At 37.9% G+C, this 24794-nt stretch overlaps 1 protein-coding gene across 1 annotated transcript in view; it reads right to left on the bottom strand.

Annotated features, from left to right (window-relative positions):
• IQCM (IQ motif containing M) overlaps nt 1-24794 on the bottom strand; it is a 117514-nt gene that overhangs the window by 13103 nt on the left and 79617 nt on the right. Inside the window, 1 exon segment of the mRNA XM_056328049.1 lies at nt 12506-12661. Within this exon segment, the coding sequence (XP_056184024.1) occupies nt 12506-12661 (156 nt within the window).

The raw sequence follows: 24794 nt of genomic DNA, 5'->3' as shown, positions 1-24794 counted from the left end.
AATGCCCATATGTGGTAAGCATTTGCTGTTTACACAGCCATTAGCCAATCTTTCCAGAAGATTTCTTTCTTGCATGCCATTTTCTTACTTAGGTTACAAGTGCAAAAAACAGAGGCCTGTAGTAATCTGTTTTAACAGGCAAAAACTCAAACATGAAGTCACAGCCACAACTTTTTTTCAGATGTGCTTTTTAGCATAGTCATGGGGCAACAGAAAAAGCCATTTCTATTTTTTTCCCCGCTTTCATGGCAAGATTTAGTTTAAACGATCTTTTCTTTAGGCTGATATCTACACTGAAAGCAAGATTTAATCAAGAATGACATTGCTTAATACTGTTTTGCAGATCTCTGATTGATTGATTCAGCCTTCCCTTACTCATAAGACAAATGACTGGAATAAAGGATGAACGGTCTCCCTATTCAGTCTCTCATGCTCTGTGGTGTCCACACCAGCCTTAGCAAAACTACCTTTTAAGAACTGTCTAAAAAATAGTCAGAGCCTATCATAAACGACTGTATCAAAGAGATATGCAAATCCTTTCTTGTTCCATATTCTCCTTAGCCTCCCACTACAATTATTAAATTACAGGGTATTAATAGAAACTAAATAAAGAACTCTGAAAAGATGAATTCTGAAGATGCAAAATTCACATGCCAAATAGAGAGCATGCAATTAGGTTCTTAAATAATTCTTATCACATTTCATGCTAATATTAGCACTTCCAAAAAAACAATAGAAAACTGCAGTATTCCCAGAGACACTTCATTGAAACAGCATAGTGAGGCACAGAGAAAGGATCCTGGTGAATTCTTGTATTTTGATGTTATGCACAAATAACATTTATCTCCAGTTACAATAGTAAAAATCATTCTGCACTCCAAAAAGAATTTGTAATATTTATATGGTGATACTAAGAAAAGACTATTTTTTCTGAACCAATGCAATAGCAAAAATGAGCTTCTCTGCTTAGATTTTTTAGAGAGCACAAATTAGCACAAACTTTTACTTAATTGGGCTCTTCAAGCAAGTATGCAGCAATGAGCATTAGTCTCTCCTCATTGCTTTTTAAAACCTTTATGTCTATCAAGGTCCCATAGCCTTACAGATTTTAATGGCCTTAATGAAGAAAAAGAGCATTGTTATTCAATTTGACTCAAGCAGATCTCCATTCAGAATGACAATGTCGCCATTCACAATGCTATTGTTAGCGTTGGGTCATCCTTCCTAATTTAAATCTCCTTTTCCAGGAGTTTTTAACTTGCTGTCATTTTTTTAACTTGAATCTCAGGCTTAGCAAATGAAGTTGGTCAATCTGTCTGTCAGTCTGTCTGTCTATTATCTACATGCATAATCTACATTCCTGCAGTACCCAGTGCTGACTGACAGAATAATCAATTTGGTGAGTTACTCAGAATATCACTGGACACAGCTCAAAATCACTGTTGTTTCTAAGAAGTGAGGTTTGGCTAATGATTTACCCACCATACAGTCAAATCAACTTTGATTACCTGATAACAAAAAGTATCTAACTGAATATCTGCAGAACTGAGGTTTCAATATTTGCTTCTTACTGCTTGTGGTTCTTTGCATGTGCTAAATCTCCCATATCTTTCTCACCCGGAATGGGTATATAACAAGGAATCACAAACTGAGTGGACATTTTTTCTTTTGATTTAATATCTTATAATATATTAAGCAATTTTATCACGTTCAGGAGCATAATTCTGTATTGGAGATGATTACATACCAGAGCAAGTTCATGAAAATAAAGTTCACTTTTTGTACAGCTGCAAATGTACAAAGGACCAAATCCTCACAATTCAGATTGCAAAGGTTACATCAAGGAAGGCAAAGAGAATACAGGTCCCATCTTTTTTGCTAAGTGAAAATAAGAGTGAAAGCTATTGCATTTCAGGAGGAAATGTCGGATCTGCAGATCCCTAAACTCTCTATCATTTCTCATAGTTCATCTTGTCCATTACACAATTCCTTTTGAGGATGGTCTTGCAGACAGCTCCAGGAGACTGCGGCTTTGTTGCCTCATGTGCACCAGGTCTGTGCACTATCTCCTTAGACATAAATATTCAGTTTTCCCCTTTTCTTATTAGAACTGCTTTGGCCTCGGAGACAAGGGACCTTCTGTTACTGCGGATGCCTGACTACCATCCTTGAAGAACTTCAGCACATCTACGATACAGGTCAGATCTCAGACCTTCCACATCCTACATTCCCACAAGGTTTTCTTTAGCTAACCCAAACAGCCCATCTGCCTTGCATGCGGCTGGAATATGAAGAACTTTTCTGTTTCATAAATCTGATCACTACACTGTTGCTTCTACATATTAATGGTGCTAGAACAGCTGCCTCAGATATAAATCTCCTTTGATTCTATGTGCTGTATTGGTAAAACTAAAATGGATTTTCTACTTTCTAAGTGGGCTGTGATCCAAACCAAGAATCTACCATAACCTAGAGTTAGATGCCATCTCAGCATGGTATCAAACATTCCTTTTAGGGTACACAGTTTGCAGTAACATACACCAAGAACTAGTGGGAGCAGGAATGAAAGTTGTTATTAGCTGAAGCATCCTCAGCAGAGCAGCTCTCAGAGAACAAATTATTATATCTAGAAGAAAATATTGCTTTCTAAATGCTGTACCAACTGCTGGGGAAAATTGGAAGGTGAGAGGAACAGATGGCTCTCTCTCAGACCAGAGAAAACTGAAGGGAGATGGTAGGATTGAGAGCAAGTGAAAAAACACTATTATCTGAACTCCCTTTCCCTCACCTTCCTCTCCTCCCTCACAGGAACTAAATAACCCCAATTTGGAATAACTAGTATGACTGCAGAAGACACCAAGAGTACCGCAGCCTGGAGAAAAAGCTTTGAGCCCATGAGAACTGCACTCAGAGCCACACTGGATTCACTCAAAATGCTCATTGTAGATGAAAATTGGTTTACGAAAGAAAAGAATTACTAATTGCTTTAGGCTTAGATCTCTGCTCTGGAGCTGACACTCTGGAGGTCAGATTAGATACAGACTTCTTCCGTATCCTCCTTCGTTTAAGAGGTGCCTACAATGGAGATTTAAATAATCTCTTCTTTCCTGAAAGTTATTTTTAATATCAGATAGCAAATAGATCAGCTGTTTCACAAAATAAGGTTTCTATACACATAGCTGTATCAATTATGTATATCTATGAAGGCAGCTGACCTGATTTTCTAATCAGAAAGTTTATTTAAACGTGATTTCTTGCTCTAAAAGGTGATGGCTTTCTGATCACCGTTGCAGGAGTGAAAGTTTTCCATTTCCTAGCTGGCAGTACAGTCAGAATACGCTTTGAGCTGACTAGATGTATTATCACCTGTCAGCTATTTAGAGCTCCTATTAAGTTAGAAGATAGACCCGCACTGAGTCGGGGAAAACTACATCTGCTTCCAGACATCAAACTGACATTTCCTGGAAAGAAAACACCCCACCTGTTCACTGTAGTCTTCGGAGCTGCCAATAGGGCAAGCAGGCATTATTTTCAGGTTAACCAACTGAGAACAGATTAGCGAATAATTAAAACTTTGCCACTACATTATTAACTCCAGTACGTTACTCAGGACTGGAAGCATTTGTATTAAATATGGCACCTGCTGGAGACTATTCCAGATACAGGAATAAGGCCAGTAACGATGACTCTGGGGGGTGGGGGGGAAATACCCTGAAATAAATGGATCCCTATTTTCCTGGTACTTTGACTAGAAACAGTATTCTCACTGGTGCTTAGCACTTTCTTATAACATGGCCAATGTTTTATTGATCTATGAGTCTATTAATCCCAAAGCCTGGTTTTATGGGATGTAGCAATGAAAATAACTGCAGGTATGCAGCTTCTCATGCCTCTGTGGAAAATTTGTCACACTCACTAGCCAGTATTGAGATGTCATCAGGAACTCAAACAATCAGGTCACTAAAATCATTGGTTCAAATTTCTAATTTGCATTATATCTTTTGAAATGTCTTTCTTGATGGTAATGGAAGGAATTTGCTAAGCAACAGCTTTAGCATTTCTTCTTGTGACTGAAACCCTGAGAGCAGTTATAAATACTAGAAAGTGGAACGCCTGGGTCGTAGCAGATATTCAGCAATCTGATTCTTGTTTTATTAAAAATTTCCCTTGACATCAAACGAAGTAGGTGTAAGCAACGTTTTGCCTATAGTACCCAAAGCAAATGCAAGCAGGCATTTTAGAAGGATTACAAAGCATATAGTTTACATTGATTCCAAAGGCAGACAATTCATTCACTAAGCATTTTGCATATTTTAAGACAATTTAATTTTTAAACATTATAGAAAAATAACAATTATATTTGTGAAAACTGGCACACTAACTAGTTACATCAGGCAAAAATAATATAAATAGGTGTGTGGTGATAAACAGTAAATAAGTTTGAAGAGCCAAGAAAGTAGTATTTAAAGAATTTCTGGTTTCATGAAATAGAGCTCAGGTTTTAGGGGTTTGGAAATCAATCTTGCCAATGGATTTCACATTCTAAGGACTGCACGCATGAGTCACAGATTTGACTGTATCAAATTTCTTGACTGTACACATGAAGCTATACTTGTATTTGGCTAATTGAAAAAGTGTTTTTTTTAAATGAAAAAGCACCTCTAGTACAATTACCTTTCTCCTGAACTCATCCCCACCCCTGCCACTAGCCTTGCTTTTCTTAAAATTATCAGGAAGATACTAAGCTATCTCCAGATAACTGTCTGGGAAGGGTAGGTGGTAACTGTGATGTTAAAAATCAACTGTTGTTTTGAAACCCTGTCTTCCTTACAGCTTCATCATTCTGAGTATCATGTTCTTTAACTGTAATATTGCAGTTCTAATGGATCTAATTTCAGGGTTATACTTGTATCATTCCCAACAGAATTGTGAAATACAGCTCTTCTTGCTCTGGAATTCCAAAGCTTTTAAGTTATTAAAATTGTATGTCTTTGTATTTTGCTATAGATATAATACAGTGCAATAATTTCTTTGAGGCAATTATGGTCCTCTGAAGTCAAGGCTTTGTTGCAACCACTAGACTCAAACGTGAATGTCTTTTTAGAATCTGCTCAGAAAAATGTTAGCACATCAGCTGATTTACTGATTGTATATCTATTCCAGTAATGACAAAAGATGAAGCTTAAATTTTCCTTTTGTATGTAATGTTTTAATAGAGGGACTGAAGGATAACATGGTGTTCCTACTCTACCAGTTCTTCATAAAGAACTGCATGTATTTTACTATTCTATATGAATTATGAAATTCTTTTTCAAGGGAACTCTCAAATGGTAGGCAAGAACAATAACAAAACCTACGTATTTTGTCAGCATTTCTCATGAACGGACTAGTAGTATAGGTAATAAATGGGACCATTTCAATTTATTTCCTACTCAGAAGATGAATTTAGTTCTATATTCTTGTAACTAAAAGCAGTGTTTTTAGATTAAACTAACTTTCCAGCATTCTGGTTAATTTGCAAGCAAAAATTATTTTCACTCCTTTTTTTAATAGCATAGGTTTCTGCATGGAACTATCGGGACACAAATTACCTCTAGAATATTTGCAGAGCAGGACAAATATCTCTTGTTCTGCCATGTTTCTCAGAACTTTAAATTCCTAATTCATGGGCAGAATTCCAGCTAGATTCATACTGGCATCCTTTATAATCTCTTTGTAAGATCCTTGCAGATTTTTAAGATACTTTGATTTTATAAACTCTAACAAAGGCTAACTTGACTCTGGATTTCACCTAGGATTCATATTCTTGGCCCACTAGGTTGATAAGTAACTCCATTTAATCATGTAATTAAAAAAAAAAAAAATCTTTTTATGATACTGTTTGGTTATCACTCCTTAGAAAGGATTATATCTTGCTTCATGATAAGTAGCAAATGACAATCCAGTAATAAACAGTAGTTAAGAAAAGACCATACAAATATTTTTGGCTGTTATCTTTGATATTTTTAAAATTTGTCTTGGTTCACAATGAAATAATGATACTTCAGTTAAGTAGAACTTTAAAAAAGTGACAGCTTGATTAAAAATTTTCTCATTTATTTTGAAGGGTTTGCAATTTGTATTCCAAATACATTGAAGGAGATTTTTAAACAAAAATGTATCCCTGAAGAATACCGACATCTTTCACTCAGAGGATGTTGAAAAAAGGATGCCAACTACTTCAGTCAAAAATAAAAATATTTTTAAAATCAATAGCTGCACTTTCCTAAAACAATTTGAGGTGATCAAGTAAATAATAGTTATATGTTTAATGTTTTCGTATATTACATATTTATACATAAATGCATGCGTATACATCCATATATATACAATTATCTATCATTACTAAAGTCTTTTGGAAAGTTTGTTCTTAGCAGATGCATTGTGGTTTTTTTTCCAAAAACTGAAATTCTATGCTAATACTAGTCCTTATATGTTGCAATGAATTATGCTTGACACTTAAGAAATACCAGTTTAGTCTAGTAGACATGGATTAGAAAATATCCTAAATCTGCATTTCTAGGGTTCTAGATAATCCTAGAACACTTCAAAACAGGCCTGACACTGAATACACACCCAGAATAATTTGAGTACATAGTGGCATTTTTCTGTAATTCTACCTTAGGCGTGTCTCCGCATCTTTTGAGCAAACGTTCAGATGAACAGGCTTGAGAAATGCAAAGCCTATTTGATTCAATATGAACTCTTCATGATCCATTACCTGTGTTTCAGTGGGCTCAGTTAATCAGATCAGGAAACAGAAACAGAACTGTGAGATTTAATTGACTAGCCACAAACACACATACAGGTCGGATTTCAAACTCCAATTTTGCAATGTGATGGATGAAATTTTAGAAAACTGCAGCCACTCCAAGAACCTCTTAAACAAAAAATTAGACAAGGGTGGACTTTTCTCAAGTTATTACCTCTATTTAATTGCTAAATTATTACCAACCCGCATGGTACATTCACAGAAACACAGGAAAATAGGACTAGAAGGCTTCTTCTAAAGAAATTTCAAGCACTATTTTTCAATTTTTGTGAAATAAAATATTTCCTTTCTGAGCAGCCAAACTGACATTTCCAATATTTTAAAAGGACTTTTAGGCTTTGTAGTAGGCAGAATTTTACTTCAGATTCCTTTGATATCCAGTACAGCTCAGGAAGCTAAGGTGTGCTCTAATGTGAAAAGCCACACAGTAAAAAAGCCACAATTCTCACCTTAAGGGAGGCACTAAGGTGCCACTGCATTATCTACAACTTCTACAAATATTCATGTTGATGTGCAGCTTTTCTGTCCTGCTGCATACCCTGCAAACATTTAGAAAATAAAGGCCTTGCAGCAGAGAGCTTGAGCTTTCCTTTGTGAGTTCAAATGCTGCATTCCAATATGCTTTTCAGAGACACTTTACAATCCCCCAAACTGTAGCAAGCCATACCGCCAGACTAAGACAGAGGAAGAAACAGCTTTGCAAAAATGCAAAGGAAAAAATATAAACATACAGTAGATGTTGCTAGCTGAGCCCACTGGGCATATATTGTTGGTCACAGCATGGATCTGACACTGTGGGGTATATTTACAGCATGGGGTATGGAGAACTACACACACAAACAATCGTGAGAACAGTATATTTTTTCTTATGTGAAATGCATTGAAAATTGACCCTGTTGGGATGTAAATGGGGAATCGGATTGTTGTGGAAATTCTACTGGTTTGTGTGCTTTTTAAGTGTTGAATTTTCTTTTCAAGTGATCAAAAGTGTCGTTGAGTCATAACAGTCAAAGATGGCAAAGACCACATATTGCTCTAATTTTGGTCTTCACACATCTTGCAGAGATTAATGCTTGAAAGATATTATTAGAACTTTTTATTCCTTTATCCCAAAGTGACACCATATGAAAAGCTTGCCATGATAGTTCTTCAATATCTTCTCTTCTAATTTTCAAAGCTATACCATGTAAATTAAACTCAGAAAAATCACATCAGAGCTAAACGAAAGAGTTAATATGCACTCCATACAGACATTCAAACACCTGCCAGATCCTCTCTTGCTCAGGTAGTAGAACAACCACGCTGCCCCTTGAAGTACAAGTGCTTCAGCCTTACATTTTACATTGCTCCCTATCTGCTTTCTTTCCCCATGGAATTGCCGAGTCCATGTTTACAAAGCTTCTTCTGACATACATGGTAAGACCAACCAATGTTACAAATCTCCTAATCAGTACAACACGGTACTTTCAGGGACTTCTTACCACAGCTTAGTCTAGCAGTGAAAGGACAGGTTGGTGGAATTGTGTCTGTTCTGAGTATCACCAGGAAACCATCTCTGTCAGAGATTCTTTACACCCATGAGATAGCTAGCGACGAGCAAACACACTGCTGGGGGCATGCACCAGCATGTCGTAAGGGACTGCTCTACATCACCACTGAACACTTCCATTGACTTCTTGAGGCTCTAGTTGTAAACTGTGGGCTTCTAAATTAGTTTCTCAAGGAAAGGCTTCTTTTCAAAAACCTCTTGTGACCTTACTTCTCCATTTTAATTAACCACACTTAGCCCATTGCTGTGCTATCAATATTGATACTTTCAAGTTATATATAAATTTCCAAATTTCCAGCAAGCACAGTAACATTAACTTTTTGTGGTATTGCTTCTTTGTTGCAGTAAAACACGGGGGGGGGGGGGGGATGGTATTATTTTACAGCAATAAATGCCTGTATGTCCTGGTTCCATAGAGGAACAAGACTTTTGTAACAGATACAGCAAAAAAATTGTGTCCTTCTTTTAACTGTCAAAAGGAAATATTGTAACACAACCCTAACAGAGAAAAGGTGACTCTGTTATCATTGGTAGTGTTATGCAGTTTAGTATTTATTTCAAATTGCTCAAACGGCAAAATAAAAGTACGGATCAATCACCCATGCCATTATTTAAGTAAGGAAACCATGCCTTCTTTCAACCAAAAGCACTTCAAAAAAATGAATATGAAATACTGTCCCATTTTCAAATATCAAAACTGGGATATATGGGAAGTTGAAATGCTTGCAAAACTTACCACAGTGACAAAATCCAATATGAATTAAACCTTGATGTCCTGCTAATCACTAAAGCAATCTGAGTACAAGAGCTGGCAAATAAATTGAGTAGGAAGATGCATTTTCATATAGTCATTTTTCCGAGGGGAAATGAACATTATCTTCCATTTTCCAGTTAAAAAATACAGTGAAGATTACTCATCCTTAAAAGAGATGTTAGCATACTACTTACTGGTAATGCAGGAGCAATAATAGTTGATATAAGTGCAGAAGTGTTATGAAAACATGCCTTGTATATCAATAATATGAAAAAACCCTACTGTATTTCAAAAAGTTTAAAAGCTTGATTCCTGCTTATTTAAGCATATGTAGAGTTTTTATACTTAGGTTAGAAATCCATGATGCACTGCATCAGAATCTGTAATTTACATATATGGTGTAAAAACATGTCTATGGGAACTTCTGCTTTTGGACCAAATACAATCACAGTTGAAGGGTTATTTATCTTGGCTTAGATCTTTACCAAATAGTAAAAGCCCTGCCTAGAGATGAGTTGGTAAGTGACTGTTCACTGCTTCACAGCTACCTGCTGAAAGTTCAAGGCATCTCAGAAGCCACAGAAACAGACACAGTAAGCAAAAAAGGGGTGTATGGCTCTTGCAGTGTTTATGAGTATTGACGGTGGAACACACTATAAATTTCCAGGGCTATCCAGAGCTCAAATGGTTATTGGAAGAGGAGTCTCTCAGCTACACAAAGTCCTCCTTCAATAGACTAATTTCTTCTCGATGCAACTACTGCATCTCTCTTGTCAACCAGTTTAATAACTGCTGTAACTCAACAAGATGTAATACTCTGGTCACTGAGCAAAAAAGCTCGAAAGCCCTCCAGAGGTACATCTTCCCATATACATCATAATCTCATTTGAAGATCTGTATTTGTCTCCTCCACTATTCCTGTCTATAGTATAATCAAAATCTGACAGACCAATATGCTATCAAAGATCCGAATAAGCATTTTAAATGAAAAGTCATTATCTAGAATACTGACTAGCATGAAGAGAGCATTTAAATATTTCAAGTCTTGGCAGACTTCAACAATCTCACCAAGATGGCACCTGTCTACAAATGTTGCATACCAGCTTTGCTGCATTAAAATCAATGAATTTGAATATATCCAGCAGACAGGGATCCAGCTTACAGAAAGTATAATTCAGCATATCACAGTACTAGTTTGAGCACAGTTAAAGAGTGCTAGTGGTACATCAAAAACAGGGGAAAGTTTTTGTCTGTCTGTCTTTAAAATGCCTTTTATGCCTGCAGGTAAAAAAAATCCTTTTACATTTCATTTTCAGAGGCTTACAGCTGTTAGTCATTAATTATTACTTATGAAAAGATAGCCATGAAAAATTAGTTTAAAAACAGATTCTGCAACTTAAAAGTTCGAGTGAGATAGAAAGTTATTTTTTGAATAATAATTTCTTCAGTACAGCTGCTGTCATAAGGACACTTCTGAAAAGCGACAGGAGAAGGAGACTGGCTTGTTAACACACCAAGGATGACCACGATTGTCTTAATTTCAGTCCAGTGCACTTCTCATCTGAATGCAGCATAAGAACACTGAACGTTGTCTGGACAAGGGATGGCTTCCACTCTCCTGTGCCACTTATTCCTTCTTTCCACCAATCCTCTGACTTATATACACATTTGAAAAATAATCTATGCTTACAGAGACAGATGTTTGTCTTTCACTGTCCTTAAATTCCACATTTCTGTGCAACCTACAGAGTGCTGTCTTTGGGCCAACATCCTAGAAATAGCTTTAGAGTCTAAATGAACTGCAGGAAATTCCCATGAAGGTGTGGGAGTAACTCACAAGATTTGGCTGCTATTACCTGGCAAAGTAACAGTAAAGGGTATAAGAAGTGCAAATCATGGACCATCTCCCATACAGACTTTAGTTTTATGTTTTCTCTGACTCCAAGCTTGTTACACAGAAAAGTCTTCTTATTCTGACATTAAGGAATCAAAACTCCAGCCTGCTACATACTCCATAGTTTTGTGTGGGTGTTTAATATTTTTTTCCCTTTTATTTTCGCCTCTCTCCTGCTCATACAATCCCTAACTGCAGTCATCATCCCTTTCTCACTGGGATCATGCCCTGAGACATGTTAAGTATATCGGCTTAGACTTTACAGTAGCACTGTACCCTCAATGCTAGCACAACCTGGAGAGGCATCTTTATCTTCTGTACTTTTGACCTCCTCTCTTCAGCACATACACTGTGGATTCTTTCTGAACATCCAGAATCATTTGCATGTGAATGTAGAGTTCCTCTACCTACAATCCTGAGGCAAAAGTGGCAGAAAGACAGCTCTGCCACTAAATTTGAACCTTCAAGGAGATGACAACCTTCTGATAAAGAATGAGTCAAGAACTTACAGGTAAAGATTAAAGGGCAAGCTAACATGGGTGACACTGTTGTGGGTGTTAGATAGGGATAGTGTAGGGAGGTAGATAAATGGTTTCAGAACCATGTAGCAGACACCACAGAGAATGAGGAACCTTGGACCCACAAAAGCCAGACTCCACTCCAGTCTCCACCCTCCAACATCGCAACCAAAAAAAGATATGAAGCTTTAACAGCTATACACATCCACAAGCAAGGCCTGCAAGGAGAGACTGTGCTAGCAACCCACGATGGACACCATAAAAAGAAACGCTGAGTGTTTGTAAGCTGTAGGGCAGGGGTCCTCAAACTTTTTAATCAGGGGGCTGGCGCGCGGATGAAGTGGCAGGCAGTCATCTGCGGCTGCTTGGTTCCCCCCCAACCCCCGGTGGGGGGGTTCTGTAAATACCAGGGGCCGGATTGAGGACCCTGGGGGGCCATATCCGGCCCGTGGGCTGTAGTTTGAGGACCCCTGGTGTAGGGTGACTCTGTATTAAGGGACATTGAAAGAGGCTGCCCAGAGCAGTTGTGGGGTCTCCTTCTCCAGAGATATTCAAAACCCACCTGGACATGACTGTGCAATGTGCTCTGGGTGACCCTGCTTTAGCAGGGGGTTGGACTAGGTGGTCTCCAGAGGTCCCTTCCAACTCTGACCATTCTGTGATTCTCAATATCAACACACATAGAAATACCGCTGCAGGTTAAGTGTGATGCTCTGTTGTTGAATTAGTAGGTTTTGTGTTGGAAACTATTGAAAAGTAAGGATTTTATCTCATCCTATGGAAAGCCAATAGGTAAACTAATTCAATCTTTTGAAAGTATGCATCAATTCTTCAGCAGGAGGGGGGGTGGTGGTGGTGGTAAATTTGTCTGTGGAGATGTATATACCACATGTACAGATTCAAATAGATGATGTGAAAGGTACAGCACCTTCAATGCCTTCATTATGTTAATAACCTGAGGGGTTGACATTTTTACTTAATTTCTTAGATACATCTTTTCCATCCATGAAAAGGTGCGCCCATGATAGCAGCGCTGTAATTAGGTTCTTCACTTTTGCACCAAGAGGACGAAATAATGTGAAAGTCATTTCAACTGCCTGGTGCTTTTTGATGCTTCTTACAGCAGCAGTGGAAGCTGAAGAAGAGAAAAAAATTTATGACAAAAGTCTTTCCTCTGATATACATCTATAAATGCAATTGACGTTCACAGTAATAACCTGTATAGATAGATTTCCTTTATTACTTAACTGAAACACATTAGGATGGAACAGTGAATTTCTGCAGGTTATATGGTTGGGATATATGTAGGCTTATAATCTCTGGAGCTGCTGGATGTGATTAAAAACTAGGACAAAGCTATCCAGTTTGGAAAGACTTAATTGATTACTGTTGTAATACTTCAGCCAGTTTGATATGCAGATGTGTTCTATAATAACACTCACGAAATAATACAGTTCAATATTTCCTGAGTCCAGTGATAAGCATGACTAAAATTTTCAAAGGTGTTAAAGATTTAGTGGGAGATGAATCTATAATTATTCTTCAGTCCCTTTGAAAATCTTAAGCCTGATACTGTTTATTGATGATAAACTGCAGCACACCTGAATTTAGACCATTTAATTACATGGTTAATAGAAATATTTGCTAACAATATCCCGTTAAAAAGCAGATAGAGCTAAAATTTCAAGTAAGAAACTATTCTCAACACACTTTCTACACTGGTCTTCAACAGAAGCTGATCATAACTTCTTTTTAAAAATGGAACAATGCCAACATGAAAAAGAAGTCCATAAAGGAGCCTGATCCTTTAAGTGTACCTCATACATGTGCTTCTACTGCACTCAGGAAACACGAGTCCTTATGAGACCAAGGAGCTTTGGCACTCACATATGGAGGGCCCACTTCCTGGGAAACCATAGCCTTGTTCCTGACTGCAGGATTGTACATTTCTGGATATGACCTTTGTGTAGCAATAATGAGAATTACCTTTCTAGAAGCATGGCAGGGGCAGGGGGTGGGGTGGGGGGGCAGGGGTTATTTTTCCCTTCTGATTAACATCCAGCTGCAACCCATGGCCATGATACTGACACTGAGGGTAAGAACACCTGTTGCATCCTTTAGAAATGGGAAATGAGCCAAATGCCTTACAGCATTGCATTGCTAACAGTCTTGGTCTTCAACAGTTTGGGCTAAATTTGAACCTACATCTGGAGGCAAAGGGATCTGTATTACACAATGAATAAATTTCAAGGCCAACTCAGCACTAAACTTCCAATGTTTTGTTGCTACTTTTCAATAAAAACACTTTGTGTTACACTTGTTTCTGTATAAAATAAAGTAAATGTCACACTTTTTTGTCATACCATTTTTATTTAACAGTTGGGTTTTTTTATACCCATTAGTTAAAAAAGTTATAACAAGGCAAATCATTTATCAAAATGAAAAATGCTGTACTCCTTGAGCAAGGAAAGGGGAGTCTAAATAGAATGTCCCTGCTCTTAAATTAATGGAACCATGTTATATTTAATATTTTCTCTTAAGTAGTTATGTAAGCACTCCAAGATCATTAATGAAGAAGTGCAGAATCACAATTTACAGCTGAAGGGCAAAACTGCTAAAAAAGCATTTCAGAATCATGTCATCGAGTGATACAGTTTAGGAAAATAAATGTAAGAATCATTGATCTCCGATACCATAATTAAATGTTCACAACACATGACAAGGAGAAAGGACAACAAAGTTCATTAAAACTTGACTTGGAATCTAAGATGCAGAACTAATCAAGCAGATGTACTATGGAAGGGTCAGTATTATAGACAAGAATCATGGAACCACAGGGTGGCTGGGGCTGGAAGGGACCTCTGGAGGTCACCCAGCCCAACCCCCTGCCAAAGCAGGGTCACCCAGAGCGGGCTGCACAGGATCACGTCCAGGCGGGTTCTGAGTGTCTCCAGAGAAGAGGACCCCACAGCCTCTCTGGGCAGCCTGGCCCAGTGCTCTGCCACCCTCATGGTGAAGAAGTTCTTCCTCATACTCAGGTGGAACCTCCTGCGTTTCAGTTTGTGCCCGTTGCTCCTTGTCCTCTCGTTGTGCACTACTGAAAAGAGCCTGTTCCACCCTCTTGAGACTCCCCCTTAAGACATTTGCAGCCATTGGTGAGGTCCCTCTCAGCCTCCCCTTCCCCAGGCTCAGCAGGCCCAGCTCTCCCACCTGTCCCCACCAGGGAGGTGCCCAGGCCCCTCACCGTGGCACGCGACTTCGCAACAACATCTGCCACCTCCCTCAGCACTCGGGGGGGATCCCATGGGGGCCCACGGATCTGTGGGTGTCAGGTTTGTCTAAGTGATCTCTGACACAACCCTTCGCAACAAAGGCAAAGTCTTCCCTTCTCCAGACATCCTCTCTTGCCCCCAGGGCCTGGGGGTCCCGAGGGCCGGCCTTGGCACTAGACTGAGGCAAAGGCGGCATTCAGTAACTGCCTTCTCTGTGCCCTGTGTCACCAGGGCACCCACCTCATGCAGCAGCGGGCCCATGTTTTCCCTGGTCATCCTTCTCCTACTGACGTACCTGAAGAAGCCCTTCTTGTCACCCTTGACATCCCTCGCCAGATTTAATTCCAAATGGACCTTAGCCTGACTCACCGCCTCCCTGCACGTTCTGACAACATCCCTACAGTCCTCCCAGGTGGCCTGCACCTTTTAGCACATGCCTTAAGCTTCCTCCTTCTGTTTGAGGTTTGCCAGAAACTCCTTGCTCATCCATGCAGGCCTCCTGCCCCCTCTGCTTCATTTCCTACTTGTGGGGATGCACTTGTGATGAGCTTGGAGGAAGTGATGCTTGAATATTGGCCAGCTCTCTTGGACCCCACAACCTGTAAAGACCTAACACATGGGATTCCTCCAAGTAGGTCCTTGAAGAGGCCAAAGGTAGCTCGCCTGACCACCAGGGTCCTATTTATCGCCCTGCTTCTTCCATGCAGGACCCTGAACTCCACCATCTCATGGTCACTGCAGCGAAGGTTGCCCCCAGCCTTCACATTCCCAAGCAGCCCTTCTTTGCTAGCACAAGGTCCAGCAGCACACCTCGCCTCACTGGTTCCTCCACCACCTGCATCAAAAACGTACCATCAACACACTGCAGGAACCTCCTGGGCTGTGTGTGCCCAGCTGTGTGGTCTTTCCAGCAGATATCAGGCGGGTTGAGGGCTCCCATGAGAACCAGGGCCTGTGACCATGAGACTACCTCCAGCTGCCTGTAGAAGGCCTCATCGACTCCCCCTTCCTGATCAGGTGGCCTGTAGCAAACACTCACAACAGTGTCCCCCATGTCAGCCTGCCCTTTAATCTTTACCCATAAGCTTTCGGTTCTTTCTGCATCCACCCCTAGGGAGAGCTCAATGCATTCCAGTTCCTCTCTTGCATAAAGAACGCTTTCATTTTAATAAAAAGTATTTTAAAATTAGATTTTCTTGTGATTATTTCAATTTAACATAAGATTAATGGTCGATAGTTAGTTTTTTGTAAGGACAAATCATTTTTGTGCAACATCTCTAAATGTACCATTGGCCAGTTCATCTGCTGCCATTTTGATATGTTATGTTTCTGTCCCCTAGAATCAGTGCCGCTGCTCAGTTGTCCTTTGTAAATCCAGCTCTCACTTGACATCCAGACACTAATACTCACATTCCTAGCCTTCTTTCTATAAATTCTTGTGGAACAGATTTGACCAGGCTTTCTTAAGTAATGCAATAACTGATCTTCTAATATACAATAAGTTTATTGCAACAAAAGAAAATTCACAGAAATCAGATGGAATTCATCCCAGTGAGCTAATGGAACTTGCAGAAATAGTGTTGGAGCCACTGGCTATTATTCTTCAGAAGTAATGGAGAACAGCCAAGGTCCCATAGCTGGGAAATTACAAACCATATTACCTCTTTTGAAGAGAAAAAAAAAAAAAACCAAACCCCAGCCAATCTACCAGAGGAATTACAGAACGGAGAATTCAAATTCGAATTGCCAAGTTAGCAAGTGAAGCAGTCAGTTTGGAACCTGCTACAAAGGCATGCTGAAAGGTTGGTGATAAACAATAGAATCAGGAATTGGCAGAGGCAAAGCATGTCTATAATAATATAATATAAATATTATTGAATGTGGGCCTCCTGCTCAGGGCTGTTGCTACCATTCACCCCCTTAGTACAATCAGGCTGCTTTATGACACTTTCACATGTGCCAGCAAGTACAACAGTCAGGTTTTGTCAGACTTCAGGAGAAACAATCTATCGGTCTAATTCCTCATTGTTTCCCAGCACTTGGGCCAAAAAAGTTTATTTTGGTAACGTCCCTTTATACCATTATAATATTTCACAACATTAGACCACCTTACATTTGTGAAAAACTAGGCTTTAAATCGCATGCTAAGTATACTAAAGTGACCTATAATGTGTAACAGAAGACGGAACACAGATCACATTTGTATAGGAATATTCCTATATTGCGATTAGGTCTACAATCTCATTAGTTACAAAAACAGTTTAAGAATCAATTGCCAGGTTTTGATTTGCAGTGGTTTAGGAAGGTCATTTCCGTGCCAGTTACAAGAAGCTTCTCATGTTGAAAATCAAACTATAAAAATAGATTCCTCTTTGTTCCCACAGGACATGGGAACTAGAAACCAGCAAACACAGAAAACTCAGAACTGCCAGGTTTATCAGGAAACACAAAAAAAAATTGATTCCCTGTTCAATCTAGCCCTAAAGTACTTGGCTAAATAATGAGTCCATCTTTTCCAGAACACATCACCAAGTCCTAGAAAATAATTAATTTTCTCCATTTTAACAAACATAGACATATCTTTCAAAAAACTCCACCATTTGAACTGTCTTCTTTTTTAAAGCTCCTTCTTTATGTGATCATACCTGCCACTTTATGAACAATCAGACAAACTATTCTACTTTTGCTTCTTCATTACTGCTAGCCTGTTTTCTGGCATGTCATAGCTTCCTGTATATGCCACAAATAAATTCTGTATGTAGGCATTCAGTCTAGACTAGGGACTCATATCCTAACTCCTGTTGAGCTGATATATACGGTGGAAAAAGTATATAGGGAGTGCCTTTTGCAAATTGACACAGGAAAAAAATATCTGTGTTTCTTAAAAGGCAGATAATCCCAGGCATAAGCAAGGTCAAAAACCAGAAGGAACACCAGTACCTTACTAAGCTATTAAGTGTAAATTGAATTAGACAGGCTTAAGTTTCTGCTAACTTAACACCTTTTACCCCATTCCACTTGCAGCGAGTGACTGTTCTCATTGCAAGGACTGGAGCATTTGCTCTGTAATTCTATGTAATAGAAATGCTTTCTACTACTGGAACCAGGTCTGTATCACCTGACTATAAAAGCCACAGAAGCATGTTTTACTTACTTTATTTCTTACTGCTATTCAGAAATTTTCTAGGTGTTATAATTAATTTTGAAGACTTCACTTTTGTTAGCTATCCTGTATTCAATGACAATATCTAAAATGTGCAGAGATATGTATGCTGATCATTTAATTATTAATATTAATTAATAACAATAATTCTTTTTTAATGTAAGATAAAATCATAGGCTAGAATAGTTATAGCTGATTAGAATAACCAATAAGACTATAAACAAGAATGCATGCTTGGTTTGTTCACCATCAGTACTGCATCTCTTTTGAAAACTATACAGTGAGGCATTTGTAAAAATATAGCTGTTGTTGCTCGGGGTTTTTTTACTTTTATAATTATTCTCATCCTAGATTTTAATTTTTCTTAAAATATTATGCCCTTATTATTAGAAAACACAAGTTTATGTCTGAATGCTCATCCATATTTTCTGAACTATGATTCTATTAAATACAGGGTATTGCCATTTTTCCCTAATACTTGTAGTTATTCTACGTGTTGTTTGCTTCAGTGGTAAGACAGCAAACCACATCTGGTACCTCACACCACATGCCTCTCTGCATTTGATTTGTAAATATAAAAGGTAAAAAATAATTACCTGGTAGTATTGGAACAGAAAACTAAGGAAATCCACAGAATTTTCCAAGTCCAGCCCAGAGCTCCAGATATGCAGAGATACCAAGAACATAGTGAAAAAAGGAAGGGGGAGTGGGGGGTGGGTGGGGGGTGTCTGTGTTTGATTTCACACTAAAAATGTGAATAATTATTTTTCCTTATGAAATTACCCTTTAAATCTTAAACCATGATTAAATTTTGGATTCTGTGTGAAATGCCATGTGTAACTCTAAAATACGTTTTCATGCTCCATACAGTGAGATAGTTGGAACAGATATACAATACTCCTCTAAATGGATTGTGCTTCTGAAGCTCTGTTAGAATAAACTACATTTATTTTCATCAACATGGCAGACTTGTCTCATTATCCTGATTCATATTTGTTTTCCAGAGGATTTCAATTGTAAGTATTTGGTAGCCGGCTCTGAAAAAAGAAAAAGTGCATTCATCACTCCTCTAATATAGATATATGACAGCCTGAGGTGCAATAAAGTTTGTATTGCCTCCGGTTTAGGAAGACTCTATTAATAACAGGTGGCAGAGCTACAAGTTAGATATATGTATTCTCCCAAACGACTGTCAAACAAAAACTTTATAGAATATTACATATAAAAGAACTGTGCGCTGATATCATTATTAAAGTCAACATTCAGGTGTTAGAATCCTTTTTTTGCATGGGGATTATGGTAAGGTTTTTAATTTCACTATCCACGTGAGTCCTTTCTTCTTCGCTGCATCAAGCTGACAGTGTTCACCTTATGAGCAGCTATTCAGTATCTTGTTTCCTCCTTTTCCAGTGTGTTATCCCATGACTAGATTACTGTACAGCCGTTGTGCCCTGAGCTGAAGATGGAATTAGCCATCTCCTCATGAGCTTTTTCATGGGATTCATCATGAAAATATCAGATGTTCAGAGACATTAGCAAATTTACCTTTGCAACAACCTAAGGGAAGAATGGGTTTTATTATGGCCATTTTACTGCTTAGGAGCTAAGGCACAGAGGATCAGATTTTTCACAATTAAACAAGTACCCAAAAATGCATGAAGGAGCCCAATAGTTTTCCCCAAAGTACCAGAACACTTCACTTCCAGCACACAGGTGCTTTTGAAATGTCTTCTATGAGACTATGCCCATCACTGAATACATCATGCAAATACAGTTTAAAATCTGGCCAAAACAGATTAAGGATGATGGTATCCATGAATTGTGGGTTCCTACTCTCAGACCTCTTCGATTTCATCTTCAGAGTATTTGGCATTCTACTAACATTTCATATCCTCTAAACAGAAGCTTCAAGCTGCAGCAGAAATCTAAACATAAGTTGTAGCTTTGAATCCTCAGCACTTCTGTGTATCAGTCATCAAGATCCCAAGTCAGGCATCCGAAAATACTGAACACCTCTTCAAACACACGTACATAAATTAACTATCAGCAAAAAGAAACTGTGCGGCTGCTGTGAGCAATTTTCAAATATTCTAATGATTCTTTCCCTGAAATTCTCATCACCATTTGCTACATACCTCCTAGGTTGTGCAAAAAACGGAGGAGTCTTGACTGCCATCACTTTTGCTATAAATTCTTAATCTCTTGTACTGAGTGGGGCAGCTATTTCTCACAAATATCAGCGGAAGATCATTACACTATATATATACGTAGAGGCTAATTTGCAATGCAGCTGATGCGCAAACTATAAATCACTTGACTTTGCAACTCCAACAGGGTTCTTTTAATGCTTTGGGGAGTTGCTGGGGTTTTCTTCTGGTAACATTTAAGATATTAGAAAGAACAAGTAGGAAAAAAGTGCCAGACTGCTCTCAAGATTTAATGCACTGACACCCCAGAGTCTCCAACAGGCACCAAGCCTTCTCATCCTCCATATGCATGCAGGTGACCATTATCATTATTTCTGTGACAAGAAGGCAGGATTCATGGCCTTGCCTTTGTGTTAGATGTGCCCAAACCAAACTTCAGGCTTCCACAGCCCTCAGAATAAAACTGCCACTTCAAGTCACTTCGTATCACCTATAACCATCAAAGAAATCCAGTTCTGTATCTAAACAGACAGCTTTTTCTTAAGATAATAATTTTTTTTTTATTATTGCTTCATTTTCTTTGACATATATGAGTTATCCTGAAATAGCTTTATTTGTAGCAGTGATATAAAATCAATAAAACTAGCTCCACACATGGAACCCAATCCCAAATCCAAGACCTGCAGCAATTTCTTCATTTGTTTTTGTCTACTCTTGTATAAATGACCTGAAATATTCCATCATATAAATTTTTATATTATACTAGGTATGAGCTGGCTTTTTACAATTATATAAGTGGTAATTATGAAGTGTCTTTCCACTATCTTTTGTAATTATTACATTAAATCATGAAAATAAGATCTGTTGTATAATAGGACAACAGAGCTTGAAGGACATCAGAGGGCATTTTTGGTCCTGTAAAAGTATTTGCTTATCACATCCATTGTAGACATAGATGTACAGAAGAAATAATACATGAAGAGTCATAATTGAAAGCAATAGAGACCCCTGAATGATCTAATAAATTTCCAATGTACTGGAAGGATACTTCATCGTTGGCTACCGCAGAAACAGAGAGTAATCATATCTTCACCAACACTGAAATATGTGTAAGGACAATAAAACTATATATATTCTTTTGTTCAACATCTTTGACGGAGAACTATCATTTAGAAATAATACATAATAGCTCTATAATGTATAATATATAATTATGTAAATAATTAGTATAATCTTGAGATGAGATGAGGGCTATTAGTGGCAGTGGATACTTTGAACCTTGCACATTTAGTCAAAAAGACCAATGACATCCAATCAAACTTCTTTAAAATGAATTGCAACAAACAATGGCAGCACAGCTGCTATTAGAATTATAATTGAGTTTAGGAGGGAAACAGCAGCTGAATGCAATGCAGATAATTAAGGAGCAAGCTTTTGTTAACACTATCAGTAGGGTCATGATTCTGCAGATTGTGAACTTATTACAGCTGAACAAACTAGTCTATTTTTATAACAGAGGTATATTTCTGCTTTTTATACCAATAAAGCATATTCTGGCTACAAGATAGCTGATCACTTATTTATTTAAGCTATCCATTTAGAGAAATGATAAGCATTTACAAAATCTAAGATTACCATGGAAACCTTATTCTTAAACGCTGAGGATTATGGGAACAATTGGTTATACAATTGGATGGGTAAATAACAAGCCTCTGAGTATGACAGAGACTGTAGCTACGAAATTACATTAAGTAATTTATCTCTTGCAGGCTAATATACATTTTATGTTCACCCAGTACTGAAAGGGAAGCAGTATACCTTCCATTGGTAAATAGTGAAAAGAAAACCTTTAAAGAAATAACATTCATGGTATTCAGACAGAAACTGCGTGAATGCAAATTCTTGTGGTCCTAACAGCTAACCCAGGTGTTAGGGAATTACAAAACCCAGGACTGAGAATTACAAGAGTGATCTAAAATTTTATTTCCTGTTGTGTATTGACTAATCTTGAAACAAAGGTTATCCATGCAGAAAAGACAAACAAACAAGAAACACCAAAGCATTCGAAGTTACTCTGAGCTTGCAGCTTGGCATCACAGTCAGGCAAAGTGAGATGCTTGACCATTCATAATCACAAGGCAGGGTTCCAGAAATGGAAAGGGGATCATTAAAATGCCAACTACAACATTACATGCTGTTACCAGTATTACTGTTATAATATCATACGGTCATAAGAACTGGTACTCTTTAAACACGCTGAAGAGTGTAGGTCTACCAAAGTTGTTATTATCACCATTATACTAGTAACCCCTTTAACTCCTGTAGCACAGACTCAGGATCTTTGCTTTAAGACAATCCTGCTGACAGCATAGGTCATTTCACTGGCAAATCTAAATTTGAGAGGGACAAATGAGTAATCCTGCTTTGGAATCTCATTGACCTCAATGTGTAAATAAAGCAAGCAGAATGTGTCTGACTGGCAGCAAGCCATTACCGTGCTATGTGCAATAAAAACACTAATAAGTCAAAGTGATTTTAAAAATATGCTTTGATATTTCAACCTGCTAAAAATTCTGGGTTTGACCCTGCAACCTCCTAAAATAATATAATAAAAAAGTTTTTTTAAAAAATACTTTAATATTACTAAACATTTGTCTGTGACAAAGTGATTATCGGGTTTTCCATTCCTGGTTCTGAACCTTCTAAGGTCTTATTTTACCTGGCTGTGGCAATAGTAAGCAAAAGGCTGTCCTGATTTGAAACTATTTTTATCTGTTTCTTCAAGAAATCCATTCCCAGCCTCAATATAGAGAAGCTTAATTTGGTCATTATTACAATGACACTCAAATGTGTATCAGTAAGACTCAAGAATGGTATTGTTTCTGCCCAGTCCCTTTTACGGGAATCTGGAAAAGAAGAGGTATCAGCCAGGAATAAAAACATGCCCTTCTGCTCACATGCACAGCACGTTGTGATCTCTTTGCTTACAGATTAGCTCTCGTATGTTAGCAGAAATTGAAGCACCTTCCTAATTTTATAAAAAGTAGTTTTGATGATTTACTAAAACTTTCTTAATGCTCTCATGTTTGCAGTGGGAGTAGATGCATGGATGTATACCTAGAAACTTAAGAGACAGAGCCAAATGGAAGTGAAACAAACTTGTGGGTTTTCAAAAGCGTATTATAATGGTGACTACTCAAGCCAACATTTGTCAACAGTTAATGACAGCAGAATCTGAGTATATGCTGCCTTTCACTCTATTTACAAAGGGAATTTTGGGGGAAAATTTGACTGATTATCGTCTATACCGTAACTGTAGATGACAGGTTTGTTATTCTGCAGAATTAAGATACCTGATTTCAAATGGCCACCAATATTTTCAAGAGTACCATGGTTAAGAATCATCTTAAAATGTTTTAAAATTAAAAAGAAATTGGAGTCCTGGACTTCCCTATTGTAAATTCTAAAATATTGTAAATAAGTAAATTCTGGGATAGTCTTCTGAAATGGATAGTTTTATCATTTATCTTTTAAAACATGCTATATATTACAGCTGAACAGCAGTTTGAATGAAGAACATAAAATTTTAGGAATTCCATATCTAGTAAATATAACAAATTGTGAAAATAACTAATGGACTAAAATTTATTTTCTGAACATGTTAGAGAACTGGTGTGACTCAGATGTGAATGAGACAATGGCATATAAAATGTGAAGCTAACATTTTTCTAAAGGCCACTAATAAATACATAATGTAGCACCTTTTTACTGGAATACCTGGAAGCTTTCCTCAAGATGATCAGATTTCATTAAGGCAACAGCACTGGGGACTTGTCCCTACAAAGCTTGGCCTGCCTTTGTAACCAGCCTCTACAGTCATCATTTCACAGTTTGCCACTTCAAAGACTTAAAGCCTAACAGAAAATCAACAATACCTCATTTTAGCAATATTTTTTTTTCTTTTAATTTAAAATTGAAGACTGTTGCTATGATCACCACTGAAGATAGTGATGCAAAACAACAAACAAGCTAGAGTTGCACTGTTTTACAACTTCATTAGAATCTGCTGTAATGTAAAGCTGACACATTTGAATACTTTAACATACAAAGCCCTCTGAGAGAAATATGCTGTTCACCAACCAATTAAATCAGCTAGCTTTGAGCATCTTTACATGTCCTTTTCTCTCCAACCTGATATGGTTTTTAGAGTTCCTCAATGATAAAAACAATTTCAAATACTTTGCACAACTTTCTCTGTTTGAATGTCTACCAGAGGCAATAAACTGCTCAGAGCAAACCCTCTTCACTCCTTCACAACCTCCTAGTATCCTCCCCATAGTACCATCATAAAACAGCAGAGCATTCAAACAGACATCTCCAAAATGCTGTGTGAAATATTTTCTACTTGTATATGACAGCCTGATTCAAAGTGCAAAGGTTTCCTGTTTACACTGAGTATGATTATGACAAAATTAACGGAAATTCAGCATTCAATAAGAAAGTAATTTTCAAAAGAATAAGCAGGAGTGCTTTTTCCTCTGTGCAAAAGAGAAAAATAATCAGTCTTGTTAACCAAATAACCTTGTAAAACTTAACCTGCTATAGCAGAAGCATGGACAGCAGCTAACAGACTTCTTGGTAGAGGCAGGAATGTCTGGAAGCAGAAGCAACATGTTGGCAGGCTCT

This window comes from Falco biarmicus, chromosome 1 (genome assembly GCF_023638135.1).
Source record: "Falco biarmicus isolate bFalBia1 chromosome 1, bFalBia1.pri, whole genome shotgun sequence".
Classification (NCBI taxonomy): domain Eukaryota; kingdom Metazoa; phylum Chordata; class Aves; order Falconiformes; family Falconidae; genus Falco; species Falco biarmicus.
This window is presented reverse-complemented; position numbering and strand designations above follow the sequence as displayed.